General features: G+C 37.3%; 2 protein-coding genes across 3 annotated transcripts in view; both read right to left on the reverse strand.

The window, feature by feature from the left end:
* Window positions 1–220: 220 nt before the first annotated feature.
* LOC117791018 (antigen 5 like allergen Cul n 1-like) lies at window positions 221–1,176 on the reverse strand. Its single transcript, XM_034630650.1, has 3 exons — window positions 1,069–1,176; window positions 610–1,007; window positions 221–521 (listed from the first exon to the last, which is right to left on the reverse strand). The coding sequence occupies exons 1-3, from the start codon at window positions 1,156–1,158 to the stop codon at window positions 287–289; spliced, it is 723 nt and encodes a 240-aa protein (XP_034486541.1). The 5' UTR covers window positions 1,159–1,176; the 3' UTR covers window positions 221–286.
* A 3,060-nt stretch (window positions 1,177–4,236) lies between these two features.
* LOC117793949 (Ca(2+)/calmodulin-responsive adenylate cyclase) overlaps window positions 4,237–23,481 on the reverse strand; it is a 68,621-nt gene continuing 49,376 nt past the window's right edge. For both annotated transcript variants that reach the window (XM_034634412.1, XM_034634413.1), the window contains 9 exons: window positions 19,585–20,058; window positions 19,338–19,519; window positions 19,172–19,282; window positions 18,854–19,094; window positions 16,534–16,900; window positions 15,244–16,472; window positions 12,531–13,735; window positions 7,130–7,758; window positions 4,237–7,066 (listed from right to left, as the gene is read on the reverse strand). In XM_034634412.1, coding sequence (XP_034490303.1) covers window positions 6,678–7,066; window positions 7,130–7,758; window positions 12,531–13,735; window positions 15,244–16,472; window positions 16,534–16,900; window positions 18,854–19,094; window positions 19,172–19,282; window positions 19,338–19,519; window positions 19,585–20,058 — 4,827 coding nt within the window. In that variant the 3' untranslated portion in view covers window positions 4,237–6,677. The remainder of the gene's footprint in view (window positions 7,067–7,129; window positions 7,759–12,530; window positions 13,736–15,243; window positions 16,473–16,533; window positions 16,901–18,853; window positions 19,095–19,171; window positions 19,283–19,337; window positions 19,520–19,584; window positions 20,059–23,481) is intronic.

Consider the following 23,481-nt stretch of genomic DNA (forward strand, 5'->3'; position numbering starts at 1 on the left):
GATCGCTATAATTAGTGAACCGCCATTAAAGTTATCTATCTTGAATAATACAATTTAATTTTTATTTCCATTATTTTCTTTTTTATATGCGTACAGTTCTCACTTAAATCCCAATAGCTCGTAAATCTTTTGGTGCAACCTAGTCTACTTTTTGTGTACACAGTTGATCAACTAAAGCTAAATCAGTTTCATTAATCCCACTATTATTTATTTCAAAATATACTTTTCTAGAATATTCCCATAGCCTTTTCGACTTGCTTTTATTTCTTCACATACGAATCGTAATCTAGACAGTAAAAACTTCGTTAACTGTGCACAATCCAGGATAGTTGACATTTGTGCCAGTGTTGCAGCCGGCAGCCGTTGGGCCGCGAACATAGACAGCTCGATCAATGATATTGGTGGTGGCATAGTTGCAGACAAGAAGAAAGTTTCTTACTTTGTTGGAAACATATCTGGCAGCTGCGCAGCCGACAGCATAGTTGGGCTGCTGAGCCATGGCCGTGAAGTGTCCAATTTGACTAAATATAAAATATGTTTAGGGTAGGAGTCAGGAGGAGTTGAAGGTCAGAGCGAAAGTCTAGTATACGAATATGTGGTGGTACTTACTCTCCGGTCCAGGTCTTAGGGTAACTGTTTATGACTGCCATGTTTGCATTCTTGTTCTCATTCCACCACATGTTAATGCAGGCAGTGAGAAGCTGCTCGTCTGTCTCGCTTGAGCCAGAAATGATGGCCAAGTTCTGTCCGCTGGACTTGAACTTATTTGTATTGTGGCATGCGTCGTGCTTCATCTGACACTGACGCGCATTCAGCTCCGCTAGCTTGGCTAGCTCTGGACTCCAGCGCATTGTGGCCATTCTCCTTGCACTATTGTATTTGGCTACCTTGCCCAGGGCCAAGTTATTGCGTCTGACATTGTGTAAGCGCACTAAGTGTTGTCTCAGTGTTAGATTCATGTCAATGAGAAAAGGCGCCGGACTTGTCGGACAAGTTAAAGCCCAGGCCTAGAATACCGAGTGTTAGTTTTTTAGCTACGACATTAAGTACATACATAGGTACACCTACTCCTTTGTTGTTGCACGCAATATGCTTTTCAGTTCCGCAAAGGGCCTTGGCACAGTAGTCCGTCTGTCCACAGACCATATATACCGCCATGCTGACTGAGAGTACTGCCAAACTGATTCGCAACATTATGAATAAGTTAAGTAACTAGTACAATAGCCGCGATTCAGGGCTTATATAGTCCCGAAAATTTGCAAGACATTTATTTGAATTTAATATTTGTATATTTAATAAAAATATTAAAAGTTATGTCAATATCTTAAAGTTTGCCCGGAACACACCAAACGAAATGCGTCCATCTGTGTTTACCCATCGTCGGCAATAGAGAGAAGTTTGCTTGATTCCCTGAAACATATTTTCTATTATTAAATTATATGCCGAAAATAAAAAGCAATATAAGAGAAAATAAATGTGTCTCAAAATCCGTAAAAAGTTAACTAAGTACATACATTTGGTTTCATAAGCAAATCTAGTCCATATAACACATTGTCAATTTTGTTTAACTTTTAAAAAACTCGATACAAGGAATCTTATCTATCTTATCTTAATAAAGCTTTTAAATGAGATTTAAAAGATTTAAAAAAAGTTCGAAAAAAGAGTTGTGTCTTTTGTTCAACTAAACTTGTCTATATAAAAACGTATTTTGGCTTATAGGCCTGGTTACACTAAGAGCAAAACCACCGCGGAATTAAAAACTCTATACAAAACAAACGGTAAAAAATTTTTTACGATTTGCAGTTTGACATTTGCTTCACACTTCTCGCTACGTAACGCTACGTATCGGCATAACGTTGTGTTAACTATAACGAGGCACTGTTAAAGCCACTCTTCGCAATTACGTATTGGAAATAGGTTCTAAACCTATTTTCGTCAGTCAACAATGAAAAAAATGAGCGCGCCAATTAAGAGCACAACAAGAAAGCGTTGTTTTGATGATTTTGGAAAAGTGGATAAGGTGCAGCTTATAAATGCCGATAAATGAAGAACGCAGATATGAATAAATATAAAAAAAATAAAATAATACTTTTTTCAATGATAATATTAATTAATTAAAATTGAATATATCCAATAAGCATGCATAACTATGAAATTACATAAATACAAATAACAAACATAATTAATTTAAAGCTTTCCTGCATTTTATTTGGTTAAATTAGATTTTGTCATTTTGTATTGTTGATGAGCAGCTGATTTGGTTTAACAGGGCTCAATAAAAGAGCACGGTCGATTTAATGCGTATATCGATAACAAAAATACCAAAATTCTGTACATAACATAACAGCTGATATTCAGCGAGGATTTCAGTTCGCTCCGAGTGTAAACTAGGTTATGGAAACAATACAGTGATCCCAAAGTAGTTTGTATGAGCAAAGATGGAATTCATTCTGCTACTTATGAATGCTGTAGATGCCAAAAGAAACATTTCCACGATTGTTATCAACTGCTGAGGGTCTGTCGACATTTGTCGTCTGGAACACAAATCGTAATACTTACACGAAATGATAAAAGTTTTAAGTACCGACTTCCCTGGTTATTTTATATGCTCATCACCATAATATACCGTAACTATTGAACTACACAAAAATTCAGGGAATTTTGTCCTCACTTGACGCTTGTATTTTGTTATCACTCAAAAAAAACCTCTACAAGAGGTTAAAGTCTAGTGACCAAAGCGTATACAAGCCCCATAATTTCTGATCTCCAATTTTGTGACGAACAAATAAAGTTGAATATAAAAATTTAAAATAAAAATATAAATTAATAAAAGGGGCACTAAAATAAACATTCTGCACTCTGCGCAAAAAGGGTGTGCTACCACAAACATAAAAATAACTTTTTGCACAGTGCCGAGTGCCAATTTTCATGCTTAAACTAACAGACATGTGTGATATATCAAAAAACGCTGAATTTTATTGACTATAATATAATAAAATGTGATAAAGATGTTGAATTTAATTTATTCTAAAATCGGCTAAATGTGAGACAAAAAACCTTTTTTCATCTGTAAAATTTAACCTGAGCACTTTAAAAAAGATCTTAGCTTTCCAACGATATATAGAACATATGTATCATTAGGATTTAACTTCAGCGGGATCTAGCGCTTTCCCGCTAAACTTGCGGCTTTTTCAAAAAGTCGTAGAACAAACGTTTTTAGATTTTTGAAAATGAATAAATCATAACATCTATGGTATTTTAGCGCTTTGATACAAACAGACAAACAAACAAACAAACTGACTTTTTATCTCATTGTGAGAAGTCCACTAAAAATTTCAAATTTTTAACTTTTCGTTTTTTGTCCCTTTCGATCCTTTTAAAACAAAAACAATTTTACACATTCGTTCTCTTTCTTTCCATTTTCTGACATGTCGCCGAGCTCAGCAACAACAATTTCATAGACATAGTTGTTTCATAAGTGACTCGTCGCTTATCCGAATGTAATTTTTTGTTGCCTTATTATTTCGTATACACTAAAATCGAAAAAATATACTTTGTTGTGAATCGTCTGACGCATCTATTCTATTCGCACTTTTTCATTTGTAATTGAATTTTTTCACTTGAAGAAACATGTTTCTATTTTTTTCCAGTGTACACATTGAAACAAAAAAAATTTAAGTTACATGTGTGCGTGCGATTTATTTTATTTGTACTAGTGTGGGCACATCCATAAGGCAGCGTTGAGCACCCCTGGACTAAACCTTTCCATCGGTATGTAACTCGATCTGATCGGACAGTCATAGCAAATTTTCCATATTAGATGTATATATTGCTAGTCGCCTTTCGCACCCCTCGTACTGCTTTTGCCACTAGCGCGAAGTGCCGGCCGCAAAGATTAATTAATAATATTTGTTTAGTTACAGATTATTTGAGTAATAACGAGTAATGAGAGTAGAAATATAAACGTAGAAAAAAACTTGCTTAATATTTGTTTACTTCAAGCACTACGCAATACCCCCATGGTAGTTTTTGTTTATAATTCTGTTCAACTAGCACCAAAACAAGTCAACAATCAAAATAAATGTCGGAATAAAAATGGTGTAAATAATAAAGTTGTTTGTTTGTGAAACACTAAAAACGAGTGCTATGGTCGACGGGGCAAGACATTGAGATAACCTGTGCCTACTCCCTTAATTCACCCAAATAAATCACTTTATAAATTTTGTAAAATATTTGAAATGCTGCCATTTAGTTTTAAGTACGTGTAAGTTTTTATTATGGATCTTTAATTGTTGCTGTACTCAGATATATAGAGATATAGCTGTAAGTATTGGTTTACTCTTCCAATCTTCATCATGGAAGATATTTATATTCGAACATATACATATATAGTAATACATATATCTATATGTTATGCTATTACATCATTTTTTTTTAGATACATAGATATCAATCATTTTAATATCGGTACAGAAAAATAAATATCATGCCTTAGGCTTGCATCTCTCATTATCTCTCTCTTTCTATCTTGCTTATTAACTTTCTCTGGTTCTATGCACTATATTTGTATATTATATAGGTATTAGGTATTTATTGTGAATATACTTCTGAGTAATTTCATTATCATATAATATTTTATGTTCTTCATATAAGTAAATCTGTGGGCTTTTTTGTATTTACTTCTCTAGGCTTAACGTTCTTTGTTGTTGAATGGTACACAAAAAATATGGTTTATTTGTTCATATACATATGTTTTACAATTCTTCTTATTTGTTTTGCTGTTCTCTTCCTTACTTATTGTTTTGTCTGTTTAGTTGATTTGTTGTAGGGGCATCACAAGAAAGTTATCAACAATTTAGACATTCAGCAGGTAATTGAGATCATTAATCAAGATATCTGATTACTTCTTTTTGCATTCAGCAGAACATTTGCAACAATTAACATCATACAATTTTAGTATGAGTATGACCAAAATTTTATCGTACAAATGAAATGATACCTGATATCAAAACCGCTGCAAACAAATTTTAAATATTAAAAATGTATTAATAGCAATGAACATACTAAGGTTCATTGGCCTTTTGCCATCAGAAACCCGTCTTGAATTTCAAATATTCTTTTAATATATGTAATATACAATTATATAGGTGTTCGGTATCGGATCCGGGTTTATTCCCTGATAAAAGGGAATCATTAGGGTGCGGATTTGTACAAAATCGTATCATGTCCTTCAACAGGTACAGATTACTGAATCATCACAAGTAAAGCAGAAATCTATGATTGAAATTATATGCTGAACATCTCCAAAATCTTTGCATTTCCCCTACAGTTGCTAATATTTGTAAGTCATATTTTTAAGTTTGTGTAATATACAATTTATATCTAGATACTTAGTACTCGCTTTGAAATACACATATGTTCTTAAATTCATATATGAATATTCGATTACAAACTACACAAGTGCGTGGAAATTCGAAAACTGTGCAGAAGTCAACAATAGATTGACTTAAAGCCTTTTCGAGCTATTTTGCAATGAGTTTCTTCGAACATAACTAAGATAGTACATAAAAGTAAGTATATATGTATGCATGCATTAGGTAAGTACGTATTGTATTTGCATTTATATGTACAATAAGTGTGCGAGCGGCTCCTGTAAGTAGGCAGCGCTTTAAAGCAGCAACTGAAAGTAGGCTACGATAAATAATGGCACATGACGCTTAGCGTTAAGACTGATAGTTAAACAAAAATCGCTGTGAACTATGTAAATCAGTAAACTTTTATGTACAAAGAAAATACGAAGATTTTCCTTGTAAAGTGTTGGCGAGTGTGCCAAGCGTAAGTACAAGGCATAATGTAAGATTTTAATATTTATAATATTTCGCTTTATTTACAACGTGTCATGCTTTTGTTGTAGTTCACTATCGACTTACTTATTAGATTATTAAATAATATTTAGGCATACAGGTATAGGTATTTATATATTAAATTATGTATGTTCTATATAAGTGTAACAAATGAGCAAATTATATCTTAAAGAGGCTAAGCGCACAAATTAATAAGAATTATCCACATATCGTTTATAATGATAATTGTGATGATTTGTATTTGTCTAAACCTAAACGCATTTCCATACATGCCTTTTTTTTTATAATAATATTTATGTGTATCAAGCTGCAATTAGTTTTGGGTTTTGCTGGGTAAACTGGAACGTTCAACTGGGTCAATTTGCATAAGATAACCAATGATAATATTTTTATGTATTAATTTATATAAATATAAATTTATATTTGTTTTTTAAAATACTATGTATATATTACATAAGAGCGGGCTAGACCACAAAAAAAACCTGTTCTTACATCTAAAGAGAGTGCCGTATGCTACATAAGTAGTAGATACGGAAAGCAACCGCGAGAACTTGTACAAAGGCAAATTATCTCGATTCAGTTTTCATTCCTGTACAATAGATACGTAACTATATATTTATATATATATATATATATATATATATATGTGTATGTTTGTGTGTGTGTGTGTGAAAATGTTCTTAACAACTAACTTTTCTTGTAGTTATATTGTAATTTAATAGACACCATTTGCATATAGCAGTAACAACGTATGAGTGCAGATTTCCTGGATTCTTAAGTATGCTCACGTGTATTTAATAAGTGTACATTCCCTTAACTTTGTAATTGTTGTTGCTGCTGCGACGACTGCGATGCTGGCTGAGTCGCTGCTGTCACAGCTGCTGATGGCAACTGCTGTGCCTGTACCTGTGCCGGCGATGAGGGAGGACCAAACTTGCTGGTTATCTTGTGCGAGGCATTCACAATGGCCAATTCATGCTTGGAGTCAAGATCACAATCGTAGAGCCCACTTAGCGAGTCCAGGCTAAGCAACCGCGAGCTGGCCCGACTCGACACTGAGGTGTCATCCACATCCGGTGCATTGTACAGCGAGTTGACATCCGACAAGGCGCCCTCGGCATCTGTGAGACCCGCCTCGTTGAGCAACGAGATATTCTCCAGGCCGGGCTCATCGGTGATATAACCTGTCGATTCGGCGCCACCTGCGAAACAATTCAAAAGATGAATAAATTTGATAACTTAAGTCATCCCGATATTCCATTTACCTGTGGCCTCCTCACGGCAATCATCGTCTGACCACTCCGATTGGCTCTCCAACGGATTGGAGTCCATGGACTGGTGGTTGTGATGTGCTCCATACTTCAGCTCATCGTTTATCACATTCGCGTCTAGGCGCATGCTGCCATTGGCAAGCGGCGCCGCCTCTCTTTCCTGCTCTACTAGCTCCAATTGCTGATGCTCCTGATCTAGTTCGTCGCTGTGTTTGTCATTCTTCTGCTTGTTGTGCTCGCCCTGCAAAACTCGTTTCTGACGTACGTCATGGCTAACCTCATCGTCCTCAAACTCTTCATCGGCCAGGTTGTCCTCTGTGTCATCACGCTCCTCCTGTTCCACATGATTGTAGCGCGTCTGCTGTTGTCGCTGCTGATGCTGATGATGATGGTGATGACGATGGCGTTGCGACTGCAACTGCTGCTGCTGTTGGGGCAGACTACTGTCCAGCCTGTCCAAGCTCTCATAGCTGTGCTGTAACTCCTTGGAGCGCGGTCGCTGGCGATGTGATCGTTGCTGCGGCTGCTGTTCCTTGGTCGCATGCGGCTCCAGCATGGCCAACGCGTGCATCTGGCTGCGATTCTCGTGAAGAATCTCGCATGATTCCGTGTCCGATGTTTGCCTGAAATTGAGACAAGGCATTAGTAGATTATAACACTTTATTTCAGAATTTATCCTTAGAAAATTTGCTTGGTTTTACTTAAAATAAGACCTTTAGACTGCTTGAAATCGAAATAAAATACTATAACAAGTATTTGCAAACACATGCATACATACCTATCGAACCCTAACATAAAATTTTAAAATTTTCAGAAAACATTAAAGATAAATGGTATTCTCTATGGAAGCCAATACAATAAAGAGAGAAAGTTCTGTTTACTTCCAGCAAAGTACAGCAGACATTGAGGTCATCAGTCAAAATATATTTTTATTGCTAATGAAATCAGATTTTTTAAATCCCTTTATACGTACATACTTATGTATGTAAAGGGTGTTTTTTTAAGAGGTTGGTTTTTCGAGTAGACATAAAGCTGACATTTTTTTTTAAATCTGGCCACTCGAATGACATTTATGTTCAGTTTGGTTTGCCATTTTATCATGAACAGGTTGACAAAAGAACAACGCTTCCAAATTGTGCGAATTTATTTGTAAAATAATGGTTCAGTTCGCGAAGCTACCATAAAATGGACGGATGTGGATGAGATATGGTTCCCACACGACGGCGCTATATGCCACACAACGCACGTCACAATCGATTCATTGAAGGAAACTTTCGATGGTCGCATAATTTCACGGAAAAGACCTGCCAATTGGCCACCAAGATCGACCACCAAGATTTTCTTTGGGGATATGGGAAGTCGCTCGTCTACGCCAACAAACCACAAACGTTAGGGACTTGGAAGCCAACAACAACACAAAGTTACTTAAATTAAATAATTTTAATATTTGCTCTTTTGTTACAAACCTGAAACTATAATACTTTACTTTAACGTCCCTCAAAATTAATGGAAAAAATATCCTCCATGGACCGCGAATTCTTAAGAATTTTCATAAAGAAATTAATTGGCGGTCGGCCATGGTTCTCTTGTAATTCTCTTGTAAAAGTTGCGTGATTTGCAATAAAAAACAAGTTGGCTTTTCAACATTTTCCTATAAAACAGAGGTAGGCTATTAACTTTTTGACGTACAAATTCGTTGCAAAATGGGTGTGTGTAATAATTGCTCAATGTCTTTTGGAAGTATTTTGGAAATGGATGCAGAATCTATGTTTCAATTTTTGCAAGCTCATGAAGTGATTTTAAAGGAGAGGGAGGGTCCCAAATGCTGCAAGTTGGCAAATATTTGCTTCGAGAATGGTGACCTGCCGTTTTGGAGATGCCGGCGCTTCGTTAAAGAGCCTGCATCTAATAAAAAAAAGAGGATGAGCATGCAGTGCGACTTTTAAGGCAAGTATTTAAGTTATATTTACATATTAATTAAGTTTCTTTCTTAGGAAAGTGCATTGAAAGTCCCATTCTTTGCGAAGGCACGTGTCTCGTTTAATGATGTATGCAAATTCAATTAATGGGACTCGAAGGGTCCTACATATACCTTCTTGGAGGAGGAGCTCGGATGGTCGTCCAAGACAGTGGGTGATTGGAAGAGCTTCATCCGCGAAATGTATATCGACTGGACCTTAAAAAATGCCAAGTGCGTCATCGGTGGCATTGGAAAAACAGTAGAGATTGACGAAACAAAGATTGGTCGGCGCAAGTACAATTGCGGACGGATGATTGAAGGGCAATGGGTATTCAGGGGAATTGAGCGAGAGTCAGGTGACTTTTTTATAATTCCAGTGGCGGACCGTTCAAAAGAGACCCTTATTCCTCTCATCGTGGAAAACGTCGCCAGTGGAACGATCATTGTCTCCGATTGTTGGAAGGCATGCGATTGTCTTAAAAACAGTGAATTTAATCATCTGACGGTCAACCACACCCTAAACTTTGTTGATCCAGAGACGAATGCGAACACGCAGAGGATTAAGCGTTATTGACGGGATTTAAAGGATAATATCCCCATTATGCCCGCAAGACGGAAATTTATCCGGGTTATTTGGCGCGCTTCTTGTTGTTGAAAAAGCATAATTCTCATAAAACATTGTTGCATTCAATATTTACAGCCATTGGTACCTCTATAACCCGAGGAATGATTTGATGTATAATGATGAAACACTAAAAACAACTAGGCCCACTCTTAACACCGATTTTGATCTGACATGTGGAGTAGGCCTTCTGGGGACACCACAAAAAAAGCCGCGCCTGGAACTTTACCTCATAAGGTGGTGTGGAAAATTGTTCAATACACTTTTTGAACATTTACAATTGCATTAATAATAAAAATAAAGAACAAATCATTAAAACAGTTTTATATTATTTAATGTCTTGCACAAGATAAGGAATTCGGGGCTATAGGGATGCAATGAAATAAGAAGACCGCAGGCAATCATTTGCCTTCCAGCAGTCGGACATGATGGTGGTCCCATTAGCAATCCATTTCTTGCTGTGTCTCGGCAACAATTATTAAAAAATCGCATGGACCGCGATGACTATTTTCGATTTTTTGTTGTCAAAAATTAAATGGCCTACCTCGGTTTTATAGGAAAATATTGAAAAGCCTACATGTTTTTTATAGCAAAAACTACAAGAGAACCATGACCGACCGCCAATTATTTTCTTCACATAAATTCTTTAGAATTCGCGTTCCACGGAGTATAATTTTTTTGCGAATAATAGACGACAGGCCGCAAAAGTTAAGTATTACCACACCCGAGTTGATATAGCCATGTCCGTCTGTCTGCCTGTCTGTCTGACCGCCTAGATCTCAGAGACTATAAGAGATAGAGTAACCAAATTTGACACATAGATTTCTATAGACCCCACGCAGATCAAATTTGTTTCAAATTTAAGCCACACCTCCTTCCGCCCCCACAAATCGCGAAAAACCACCACACCCACAGTTTTAAGATAATACAGTTTTTATGGTAATTAATGTTATATATATATATATATATATATATATATATATATATATTATCTATTATCCCACTAAATCGCATCAAGATCAGACAAACAGAATCGCAATTATGGAGATTTAATGTTAAGTAAAGTAATACAAGTAATTTCTTTAAAGCAGGGACCGTAAATAATGATTTTTTTTTTTATATACAATAATCACCCACTTATAATGGACGTAAAAAAAAAAACAAATTACACCAAAATCTTTAGTTTTGTACAATCTCTACACTTCTCCCATGATTTTTAAAATTCTGATTTTTTTCAACAATAATAATTATATCTGATCAAAAAAAAATAATACTCAAAAATAATGATAATTTTTGATCAAAAAATATATAAAAATTTTTTTCTGCTCAAAATAAAAGTAAACAATAGTTTACGACTTCGGTGTTAATATGATTTGATATGATTTAATACCTTTCATATGATATATCACATGTTCTTCAAGGACGAATATTAAGGGTCCTATGAAATTTAATGTATTCTTTTTTATTGAATCTTCTAAGAAACTTGTCAAAAGTGCTTATGTTGAAAATTCAATTTAAATAAAAAACTAGTTAAGACCTCCAACATCTTCTTATCTCTAAATCCCACAAAAACAAAAACCTCTACACGGGGTAAAAGTCTAGTGACGAAAGCAATTTCTAGCCCCAAAATTTCTGATACCCAAATTTGTGACGACCAAAATATATTGTATTACTTATATACCTGTGTATATTTCTTATAATTATGCACTTATCTTAAGAAGAGAAATAAATTCAAGCTTTGAATATTAATTTTAAAATAATAAAAATAATTTTTTTAATTTTGGCTACAAGATCTCTTAAGAAATCTCATACCAAGCTCATTTTTTGACCGACTGCTCCTATGGAAGCTATAAGATATAGTAGTTTGATTTTGAATTAATTTGTTTAAAATGTATAGAACATAAGAACACTTGTTACTAGCGAGTTTTGTTGAGATACGTTGAGAAACAAAAATGTTTGTCACACAACTCGTTTTTCAACCAATTATTCCTATGAAAGCTATATGATATAGTAGTCCGATTTTGACCAAATTTGGTCAGGGTGTAACAATCTGTAAGCTTGATAAGGATATCTTTAGAAACAAAAAAGTTCTTCATAATAAAAGTTTAGTTGAACCCGATTGTTCCTATGGTAGCTATATGATATAAGTAGTAACCCGTTGTTCACCAAATTTGGTCAGGGTGTAACAGGCCGTCCCAAATATACAATCTGTGAGTTTGGTTAAGACATCTTTAGAAACAAAAAAGTTTTCCATACAATAACTATATTTTTTCATACAGATGCCCTGTGGTGACCTTTGACCCGTTTTTGGGTCCATCAAATGATCTCCGATCGGGCTCAAATTTTGCAAATGTATTCTAGGGGTAAAAATGAATATTTTTCAGCCCGGCGCTCATTGATATCGCCAACTTGAAAAAACTCCATAAAAGCCAGGCTAATGTGCATGCAAATACGTTTTAGGATATCCAAGTGACTGTGCACAGGGTATCCAGGGTATACATTCGCTCTTGTTTATTCAAGCGCAGTTTCGAATAGTAGACAAAATACCCCTATCTAAATTAAATTGAGGTCCAAATAAAGCTGACATTTATGAAAAGGAGGCGCAGCAATGAAAAGTAGTTAAGTTGATTAATATGCAAAATAAATTAAGTTTTATGTGTGTTGATTATAGCCCGGTGACATTTGTGAAGACTCAAAAAATAGCACAGCAATGTTGATGACTGATGCTTAATATTAGACACAGATGAGCTATGGGTTAAATGGGGACTCCAAGATTGGTTTCGAAGCGGGTGGTAGGATGATCTACTACTTACATTTGACTGGACTCTGAGGGATTCTTGTGGCGCGTTATTTCCTTGATGGCTTCCAGGCCGACGGGATGCTTGGATATCATAAAGCTGTTGCTCATGGGCAGCTTATTGGTCACCTGCATAGCCATGGCAATAAGCTCTTGCTCCTGCTGCTGTTGCTGTTGTTGCTTATCCTTGGGATAATTGTTGTTGCCACTATTGGAGTTGCTGCCACCGCTGAGATTTCCATTGCTGCTCGATCCACCTTCAGCCGCCAGAGAGAGACCCTGTCCATTGACCAGATTCTGTCCGTGACCATTGACAGAGCTCAATTTGCTGTTACTAGCCGAGTAGCTCAGGTCCACATTGTGACGACTGCTACAGTTGCTGGTGGTGTGCTCGGAGTTGGTTGTCGCTGCCGTCGAGGCAGACACTACGGCCAGACAGCGACCTCGTGATGATTCGTTGAGCAGTCTTTGCAATTCCCTCTCGAAGGGTGACTTGGTAGCAGCCCCAGTGGCGCCTACACCTGTAGGCATCGCTCCCATCGCTGTCACTGCCGTTGTCTTCTGATAGTCAAAGCTGTTGCAGCTGTCACCTTTATGCTGTGTGTTGCTCGTCGTATTGCTGGTCGTCTGTGGGCCGTGGCTCTCGGTCGTCGAGCTGAGGTCAAAGTCACGCAGTTGCGCCATATCAACAACTGGTGAGGTGGGATCCACTTGGATGTCGCAGGGGTAGAGCCATTGCAACGGATTGACGCGACTGCCATGCACGTTGTAGCCCACACCTATAACATTACCATGTCCATTGCGCTGTAGATGGCCTCCATTGATACGTGGTGAGTCCTCGTCGCCGTCGCCCTCACCCTCGGTGGTCTTCGAATAGCTCTCATCCGAGCTGCTCATCGAGGGCGAATGCGGCCGTGAGCTCAGATCATCGGTAGAGGACATCTCGCGGCACTCCTCAATGTCCGTCGGCAGTTTGGGCAGCGGCTTCAGGTAGTTTCTCAGTGCCGGCTTTGGAGGCAACTGCGGCAGAGGTGGCTGCTGCGAGTAAAGTGCATATTGACGTTGTTGCTGTTGCTGTTGATGTGTTGTTGCTGTCAGCTCGAGTTGTGGTTGCTGTTGGTGCTGCTGCTGCTGTTGATGTTGCTGCTGCAGTGACAACACGGAGTTGGGACAGGTGTAACGTGGTGGCTCGTACTTTGGCGCATGCTGCATGGGCATGATCTAGGTGTTAGTCGTGATGGTGGGCGAGGAGAGTGATATCATGCAAAGAGTGGAATACGGTTAGAGACACACAGATATATAGATTGATATATTTAGATATATACTCGTACATACATAGACATATATATGCAATTTAAGTTACTCGGAGCATTCAAAGAAGTCGGCAAAAGGTAAATAACTTATATGTCAATTGTCTCTCTCTCTCTCTCTCTTTCTTTGTGTGTGTGTGTGTGTGTGTGTGTATGTACCCAGTGGAACTGAAATTCCCTGTTCTTGATTTTCTCTAACGTTTACTTGATGTTGTTGTCATTTTTTTGACGTTTTATTGTTGGTGCTGTAATTATTCTGCCGGCGTCAACTGTCTGCAACTGCAGAACTTTTCAATATAAATTAAAACAAAAAAAAAAGTAAAAAAAGTAATAAAAAAACAAAAAATAAGTTATAAAAAAAAAAAACTCAAAATGAAAAAGAATACGTTTGAAATAATTTTTTTTAATTTAGTGCCTGGGGATTTTTTGGCAGAATTCCTCGAGGAGTCACCAACGTTTCTAGTTAGGGAAACATTGAGAAATGTATAGGGAAGCTTCCTCATTCCTCGTTCCTAGGAACTCCCAATGTTAAATTCCTCAATCATTTTCATACAAACGGATCGATGTTTCCTCAATGACCAGGGAATGTTCCTCAACATTTCCTCAATCTTTCTTTGAGGTCCAGTTCTGCTGGGTATGAAGTAAAATTCATTACACTCATCAGAGAGAATATCAAAGCCCTTTAAAAAGTTATTTTATGTGCAAAGAAGAGTAACTTTTCTGCACAATGTATCGAAAGGAAAACAATTTTTGTTGTTCACCTGTAGCGTTCTACTTAAGTAACAAGCAAGAGGAAGTTAAAATAGAAATATGTAATATTAAAATCTGTTAAGTTCCTGACCTTACTAATACAAAAAACTTGTTATATTACATTGTACTAGTCTAAAATTATTAATATTACTAACACCAACACTAATTTTTATTGATTTGATTGGGTTTTTCTGGGTATTGCTTAATCCTTGCAACAAATTTTGGATCATTTATAATTTTTGCATATCCCAGATCTAATTTAAAATTTTGTTCTTTACAGTTCATAATTTATATGTAATATTAATTTTATTTGTATTCCTTAACTTAATTTTTATGCTTAACAATTTTTTCTTTGCCGACTGCTTTTAGTCGTACATAAATAAAATAAATAAAAATTAACCAAAAGACCATAACCGTTCAATCTGTCGCAATCATTTAAATTCTTCCCACCCACATATACAGGTTAGACACGCACACACACATATGAAAAGAGAATGAGACATGTATGTACAACAACATATGTTGGATTAATTACAAATGGATTGGGTGTTGGTTGTGGTAAGGTTAGGTGTTTTGAGCGGCTGGTTGCCTTTTTATTTTTTTGGATGGAAGCATCATTCAGAGGAGTATCTCCTTGCTCCAAATCATGAGGTCAACGTTTTCACTCACCTTGGCAACCGGTGCGACGCTGCTGGCATGCAATAGCGGCTCGCTCTCACGGCAGTTGCCATAGCCCAGGCTGGAGGACGATGGCTGATGCTGATTCATATGCTGGTGATAGAGATGATGCAGTGGATGATGCTGACCATGCTGACCATGCTGGTTAAGGGGCAGCGCCGGCGGCGGCGCATAGCTGCGCAGCTGATCGCGTCGCGGCACAATGAAGCAGTCGCCGCCAAGCACTCCGACCACGTCTCCTTCAAGACTGGCATGGTGTGCCAGCGGCAACTGCTCCAGCTGCTGCTGTTGCTGCTCCTGCTGCTGCAGCTGTTTATGCCTGCCACCGGTATTCGGATTCTCAATTATATTGAATTCGCGAAACATTACCGAAGGAATGGGCTGGTGCTGGTGTTGGTGCTGGTGCTGGAGCTGGATCTGGAGCTGGTGCTGGAGTTGGAGCTGCTGTTGGTGGTGGTGTTGAAGTAGTTGCTGCTGATGTTGCTGCTGCTGCTGCTGTTGTTGTGCAGCTGCAGGTGTAACCGTAGCCGCAATCGGAGCTATTGACAAATTTGGCGGCACATAATGCACATCTCCATTGTGGCCATTCTCTCGGATATTGGGTAATCCACCATTGGCCATAAAATTGGGTTGCTTCTGCAATTTGCTATTGAGCCGCTGCTGCTGCTGCTGATGCAAATGATGGTGCGCAGGTGGAGCAGGCAACGGCTGTTGGTGCTGTTGATGCAGTGGATGTTGATGTTGATGCTGCAGCAGATGCTGCTGCTCCTCACCCACCACATTGTACAAATGCCCATTGTCCTTTTTACTGTACGTGTCCGTGTTGAGGCGATTCTCCTGGAACTGGGACGCCTTCTGATAGTACTCGGCGGAATGCAGTCCCCCAGCCTGGTTGTGATGATGTCCCTGCGATTCATTGGTGTTCGTTGGGCGGCTGCTAATCATGGCGTTCCGTACCTCGCCATTAAGTGCATTGCTGCTGCTGTCGCAGAGGAAATAGGTGACCATGTCGCCCTTGCCCTTCACCTTAATGGTGCCACGGCAGCGAAACTCGAAATGCGATCCGACCAAACTGTCCACTACCTCCTGGGTGACCTGGGAGTAACCGGGTACGCCAGTCGAGTCCATGCGACTTGCCACATTTACAGTATTGCCCCATATGTCATACTGAGGCTTTCGCGCCCCTATCACACCTGCGACGACGGGTCCAATATTAATGCCTGTGGAAAATTAGCTTTGATTAAAGAGGCGACTGATGGATTCGAGAAAATGTATACTCACCAACACGCAGCATGAAGTTGTTGTACGAGTGACTGTTGATCTCCTGGAGCGAGAGGCGCATTGCCTTGACGTACTCGATCAGTGCGGTCATGTGGCGACGCACTGAATTGGGATCGTTGGGTTGGATTTTGTACTCGGGTATAAGGCCAACTACCGCCATATAGGTACTACCAACGGTCTTTATCTTGTCGATGCCCCGAAAACGATCCTCCTTGAGCAGCTCATCGAAATCGGCAATGATCTCATTAAGCAATCGCAAACATTCCAAGCCCTGATCAGATCCATCCATTTCAGTGTAGAACTCATTAAAATTGGGCACACTGGCGAAAATAACGCCCACTTTGGCATAACTCTGATGATAGAGCTCCTAAAACAAGACATGAAAACATGAAGAGTAAAGAAGGTATCGCACGGTAGAAAAAACAGCTTTTAATTCAAATTTTCCATTGACCAATATGGTTTATTAAACCCGTTACTTAAAAAATAAGTAAAAGGGTATATTGTGTTCGTTGTAATGTATGTAACAGGGAGAAGGAGGCATCTCTGACCCTATAAAGCTTATGCTGTCTGTTCGTCCGTCTGCGTGAGCGCCTAGATCTCAGAGACCATAAGAGATAGAGCAACCAATTTTTTACACGCAGATCCCAATGGCGTGGGAGCAGGTCAAGTTTGTTTTAAATTTTTGACACGCCTCTTTTCGTCCGTCCGTCCGTCTGTATGAACAAAAGGATCTCAAATTTGGAACGCAGATTTCTATAGACCCCACGCAGATCAAGTTTGTTTCAAATTTAAGCCACGCCTTCTTCCGCCCCCACAAATCGTGACAAACCACCACACCCACAGTTGTTATGGTAATTAATTTTATCCATTAGTATTATCCCGAATCGAATCAAGATCGGATAAGTTAAACGGCACTTATGTCGATTTAATGTTTTTAAAGAAATACAAGTAAATTTATTAAAGAACTGTTGTATATATTGAAATAAGTAACGGGTATTCTATGGTCGGCATCTCGACTACAGCCTTTCCGACTAGTTTTCGCTTTGAATGCGTACGAATGTCGCATTCGACATGAGAGAATTGCCCATATACGAGGGTGGGCTGATAAATAGTCGGCCTACAATGGAAAACAACTTTTTTATTGATTTTCCTTTTTTATTTGCTAACATAATTATCTTTTAGACGGGTGCACTCAGTCCAACGGTCCTCCAATTTTTAACACGTTCCATAAAATATGACTTGCGCAGGTCTTCAAAATAGGCGTTTTTTCACAGAAAACCTGTTCATTTGACGGAAATTTCTTTCAAACAAGCCAATTATTTAAGTTTGAAAGGAGATAATAGTCAAAGGGTGACAAATCTGGTGAATAGGGGGGATGGAAAAGAATATCGTAGTGTAATTCACTCAATTTCACCGTGGCCCCAATGGTTGCGTTTGCTTCCACTGAGAGCAATTGCGGCAGCCACCTTGATAAAGCTTACACCTTTTTTAAATAATTATGTAAATCATTTCCAGCACGCTCACGAAAAATGTTTAGGGCCTTAGCAATTACTCGCAGCTCGTTTCGACGATCATCCAGCATAATTTTTTTGACTTTATCTACCACTACTGGCGTTGTCACCTCTCTTGGTCGTCCTGGTCCTAGTCAAAAATGCTTGAACGCCCGAGCCAATATGTAGCAGTGTAATATTTAATGGTTGAAAACGATGGAGCTGATTCCCCATTAACTTATTTTAACTCATTTTTAATTTCTTCGTTGGATTTCTTTTTTAAAAACAGAAATCTATTTTCATCTTGATATTCGATTTTGCTCATTTTGACGACAATGCAAAAGTGACCGTGCTAAAATTCCCGCCAAAATTACCAGACAAAACCGCATGAAACTTTCTCAGCAATCTGCTAATAGAAAACACTAATCAAATAAAATATATTTTGGTGGCTAAAAATGTGTTCATTTGTTAAGGCCGATTACTTATCAGCCCAACATAGTATTGAAATAAGTAACGGGATCTCGACTATAGCCTTTATGACTAGTTTTTAAATCTATTTGGTTGGCAACACCTAAAGCACAATTTGAATAATATTTGTTTCCAATTGTAGCTACAAATTTTTGCGTCAATTTACGCTTAGAGCGCAAAAAAATGTCCCTTTTTATATATCCACGTAGTCAATTTAAATAATTTAATAATAATCATAGTTAGATATTATAATTAATCATATAATTTTTTCAGTATTTTCCACTGTGCACCGCTTAGATGGTTAAAGGGTCAAATGGTCAGAGGGTCAGATAGTCAGAGGGCCGTGTTTAGAGAGCTCTTACCATATTGTTGCGAAATTGTGCATCGAGGAAATGTGCAGCCACATGAGCGGGCAGCAAATTGTGTAAAATGCGCTTGTTCGACTCCTGCAACACATCCATCTCCTTCTTCTCCTGCGATGCCTGCAGCTGCCAGAGAAAGTCGAGACGTGCGGTGCCCTCCACAAGGCGGCCGTGCACCAATATCGCAATCATGAAGATAACAATGCGCGCCAATGAGATCAAATGAAGCGGAATCGAAGCTCTAATCAAAATATAGTGATTAATAGGTTAGAAATATTTATGTATGTATACGATATGTGCGATTTGTGGGTCACCTACTTGACAATTGTATCGTAGCACTCGAAAATGTTCTGGTGCGACAGCTCAATAAACAGGGCATAGATGGTGCCCATCCCAATCACGAGCAGCGACTTGAATATAATCGGCAATCTGCGTGAGACTCGGCATTAGTTAATGATTTGGGTGGGCAGACAGACGGACTCACCTAAGGAACACGGAGACGGAGAGGAAGGCAAAGGCTGCCGACAAGGACACGTATTGCGGCAATGAACATTTGCGATGAGCATCGTTCTGTTTGCTTATAACCGGTGGCATATCCATGTCCAGCCCCTGGAAGTCTAAGGTGCTCACGTTGCTCGAGCAGGGATGATCCGTGACACATGTAAACTAAAAGAAACAAAAGGATTAAGTAGATTGTAGAAGAGGATGAACCACAGTCAAGCACAACTTACCACATTCACCTGGCCCACTGAGTAGATAAGTATAATTGTGAATATGGTGATGGCCATACGAAGTGAGAAGCTTTCGGAAATATCCCAGATAATCCATTTGAGGCGCACGGCCAGCAATAGCATTAGAATGGCACTGACCCAAATGAAAGCCGTGAGGAAGAGGAGCAGCAGGATAAGGGTGCGTGGCAGGGCTGTCACTTGAAGAGCTGCCCCAAGGATCAACAGCAACAACGAACAGCCCATGGCCGTGGTAAATCCCAAATCAAAGTCCTTGTGATATTCACGTTCCTTATCATTCTGCCGGAAACGCAGTGTCAGTCGATCCACATGCTCCGACTTGTCACAGTCGACGGAGCGAGCATTAATCGCCTGGGAGAGGAATCGGTTGACCCGATTTGTCGGCTGATGATGTGCAGCCACCGAGTGACGCTTGCGGAAAGGTCGCTTAAACTTGTCAGCGACTTTCGACTGTGACTGTACGGGATAGGGCAGGGAAGACAAAGATATTTGGATCGAGTTATTGCTCATAATTGATCTTGGTATTTATTGAATTGTGGCTGTTGCAATTGCTAGCTATATTAGATATAGTAGAGAGTACCAAATTCTTATGTATCTATATACATATGTACACTAAATGTAGCTGGAGCTGGGGCATGCAGTTGAGAGCAAAGCTGTGTGTGTGGTGGCATGCTGTATGAGGATTAACGACAAAACTTAACGAAATTAGACGAGACATGACGAAATGAGTGCGTCACGACTGCACATGCAAACAAACTGGACGAAGCTATAGATATTGCAACCCGCCCATACAGATCCGAGTACAAACACAAAAGCATGACAGTTAATAAAGATTAAAAATAAAATAAATTAAAAATTAATTACGAGAGCAACAGAAAACTGAGCGCACTATATTTATAAACAAATTAATAACATTTTGTTAACAAAACTGCCCTCCGCACAACATTTATTCGTAGACTCAGTATTAAAACCTATACGGCTGTTATAGGTCAGGTTTTCATAGTTAAGATAAATTCTATTTTTGCCGATGATGATGAATAACACTAGGCAACAAATTTGAACTTTTTGGCTATTAAACGGACGAAACCCACACATAAACGACGAAAAACATTTTTTTCCTATGACAGAGTTTTTTTTAGAATTTTTCTTTTAAATCTCCCTTTTTTTCTTACTTTTTTTTAGAGTTGCGCCCTCTTTTGTTATCATTACTTGTGATTGCCAAAACTGATTTTCAAAAGCTTTACTTTTTCTTAAAGCTACTGAATATATCTATAATTTTTTTATACACAATCTTAGATTTAAACCAGTAATTTTAGAGCCAATAATTTTTGAATTAAGAAAATTATGATTTTTTGCATATCTTTTTTTTCAGCTTTTTCCCTTTAAAATTCAAGGAAAACTCGAAAAAAAATTAATTAAATTTCGTTTCTATTTTATTTTCATAGCTGCATTAATTACGCGTCGTTTAAATTATTATTTATAAAAATCTATGGCGAAACGGCGATATTAAATTTTGTTATCTGTACCGATTTTTTTTTTTGCGATTTCCTTGTGGAGCAGCATGACCTTTAGTATGCAATTTTTTTATTTTTTTTGAGATACCTTAACCATTCTCACAGAATATCAATTTGTTGTTGTCTTTCACATTGTGACCATATTTGGTTTAAATCGGATTACTATATAATATAGCTGCCATAGGAGGGATCGATTCAGCATCAGCCTTTGGTATGAAAAACTTTTTTGTTTTTTGAGTTATGTTACCTAAACTGATAGATTTAGTTCAAATCGGTCCAGTATATCATATAGCTGCCATTTTTTATTTACGTACACTGAAAAAAAAGACCAAGTTCTAAAATCAAGAACATTCATCTTAAATATTTTGTTCTTAAAATAAGATTATTTTAAGACCAAATTACTAAAACTAAGATTATTAATCTAAAAAATCTTAATATAAGAATAAAAATCTTAAATTGTTAGGAAAGTATAAATAGGTACTATTTCGTATTAAACAAATGATGACACCGTGGGGCTCTGGTTTGAGAGACCGCTTCAGCTGTGAAGCAGAAGGCGGCGGTTCGAATCCCCCTCGTAACAAATTAAAATAACATTTATAAAATTACTAAAACAGAATTAAATATAAATAAATCAAAATTTAAAAATAAAAAAAAACATAAATATAAAAAATAATTTTCATTTATTTTATTTTTTGATTTTAATTTTAAGAACATTTATTCTTAAAGTAAGAGCTTGGTCTTATTTAAAATGTTCTTAAAATCAAGATGTGTTCTCTTAATTCAAGAATTTGATGTTCTCGACGCATTTTTTAGACCAAAAATCTTAGTTCTGAGACCAAAATCTTGATTTTAGAACATTTTTTTTATCAGTGTAGGTGCATTAATTACGCGTCGTTTGATATATGATTCATTAAAATCTATGGAGAGACAGCTAAGTTATTAGCATATAAACAAAAAAAAACAAGTTTCACGCAAATGTTGATTTCCTAACGATCGGTCCTATGGCAGTTATATGATATAGTTGACCGAGTTGAACCAACTTCGGTCAGGATGCATAAGACCAACTTCAATGCATATTCTAACAGTTTAGCTAAGATATCTCTTAAAACAAAAAAGTTTTTCATACTAAGACTTGATTTAAGACTGATCGGTCATATGGCAGCTATATGGTATAGTAGACCGATTTGAACCGATATTGGTGGATATATAAGGCAATATAAAATACAAAATTTGTGAGTTTAGTTGAAATATCTTTAAAAATCAGAAAGTTTTTTATACTGAAAACAGATTTTCGATTGATCGTTCCTACGGCAGCTATATGATATAGTGGACCTATTTGAACCGAATTAGGTATGGATATATAACACATTACCAAATACACAACCTGCGAGATTGGATGATATATCTTAAGAAACAGTAGAAGTTTTCATACTAAAGGCTGATACTGAACCGATCTGTCCTATGGCAGCTATATGATATAGTAATCCGATTTAAATCAAATATGGTCATAATGTGTAAGACAACAACAAATAGATATTCTGTGAGATTGATTAAGGTATCTCAAAAAAAACATAAAATTTTCATACTAAAGGTTATGCTGCTTCATAAGGAAGTCATAAAAATCGAAAAAAAACATCTCTACAGATATAAATGAAATATAGATATAATCAATAGCTTTTAGAAAAAAAAACCTTTGGAAAATCGGTTTTGGCATTCACAAGTTTCACAAATGACAAAAGTGAGCGCACCTCTAAAAAAAAAGGTAAGAAGAAAAAACCAGACTTTTAAAAAATTCTAAAAAAAACTCTGCCTTAGAAAAAAAAGTTTTTCGTCGTTTGTGACCCCAAATCTATCCAAAAAAAGTGGGTTTCGTTCATTTAATTTTTGGGCTGTTGCCTAGTGTAATCAAAAACTAGCATGATAATTTAATAATTAGCACGAAACACCGAACAAAAATTTTTCGTTCCTCTGATTTTAAACAATTTTTTTTTGATAATTTCGCTCACTTACTAGAAGATCGTCATCACTCAAAAAACAAGATGAGTTAATTATGCAAAAATATAATTCATATGCTAATCTCTATATACTTATTGTTTAAAATTTCATAATATATTGTATAGTCTTCATTTGAAGCTCGAAAGAATTATTCTTTTACTGAATTAAAAACTTTTAAAGCCTGTTTTTTTTTTTCAAAATGCAATGCGTGATATGGTTTTTAAAATATTTCTTAATCATGTTGGAAATAAAAATTATTTTTGTTAGTTATTTAAATTTGAGAGCAAATACGTCAAAATATTTGTTGTAGGAATAAATGTTGTGCTGAGCGTATAAACTAACGGGTACAGCACAAGACAATACGGTACAC

The sequence above is a fragment of the Drosophila innubila genome, chromosome X, assembly GCF_004354385.1.
Source record: "Drosophila innubila isolate TH190305 chromosome X, UK_Dinn_1.0, whole genome shotgun sequence".
Classification (NCBI taxonomy): Eukaryota; Metazoa; Arthropoda; class Insecta; order Diptera; family Drosophilidae; genus Drosophila; species Drosophila innubila.

Bases quoted from the DNA above. Each gene is read 5' to 3' on its own strand.
- LOC117791018 (XM_034630650.1), bottom strand. From the start codon at position 1,158: ATGGCGGTATATATGGTCTGTGGACAGACGGACTACTGTGCCAAGGCC. The intron at 1,008-1,068 runs GTAGGTGTACCT...TCGGTATTCTAG, and splicing joins TTGCGTGCAACAACAAAGGA to GCCTGGGCTTTAACTTGTCC. The intron at 522-609 runs GTAAGTACCACC...TTTTATATTTAG, and splicing joins CCTAAGACCTGGACCGGAGA to TCAAATTGGACACTTCACGG.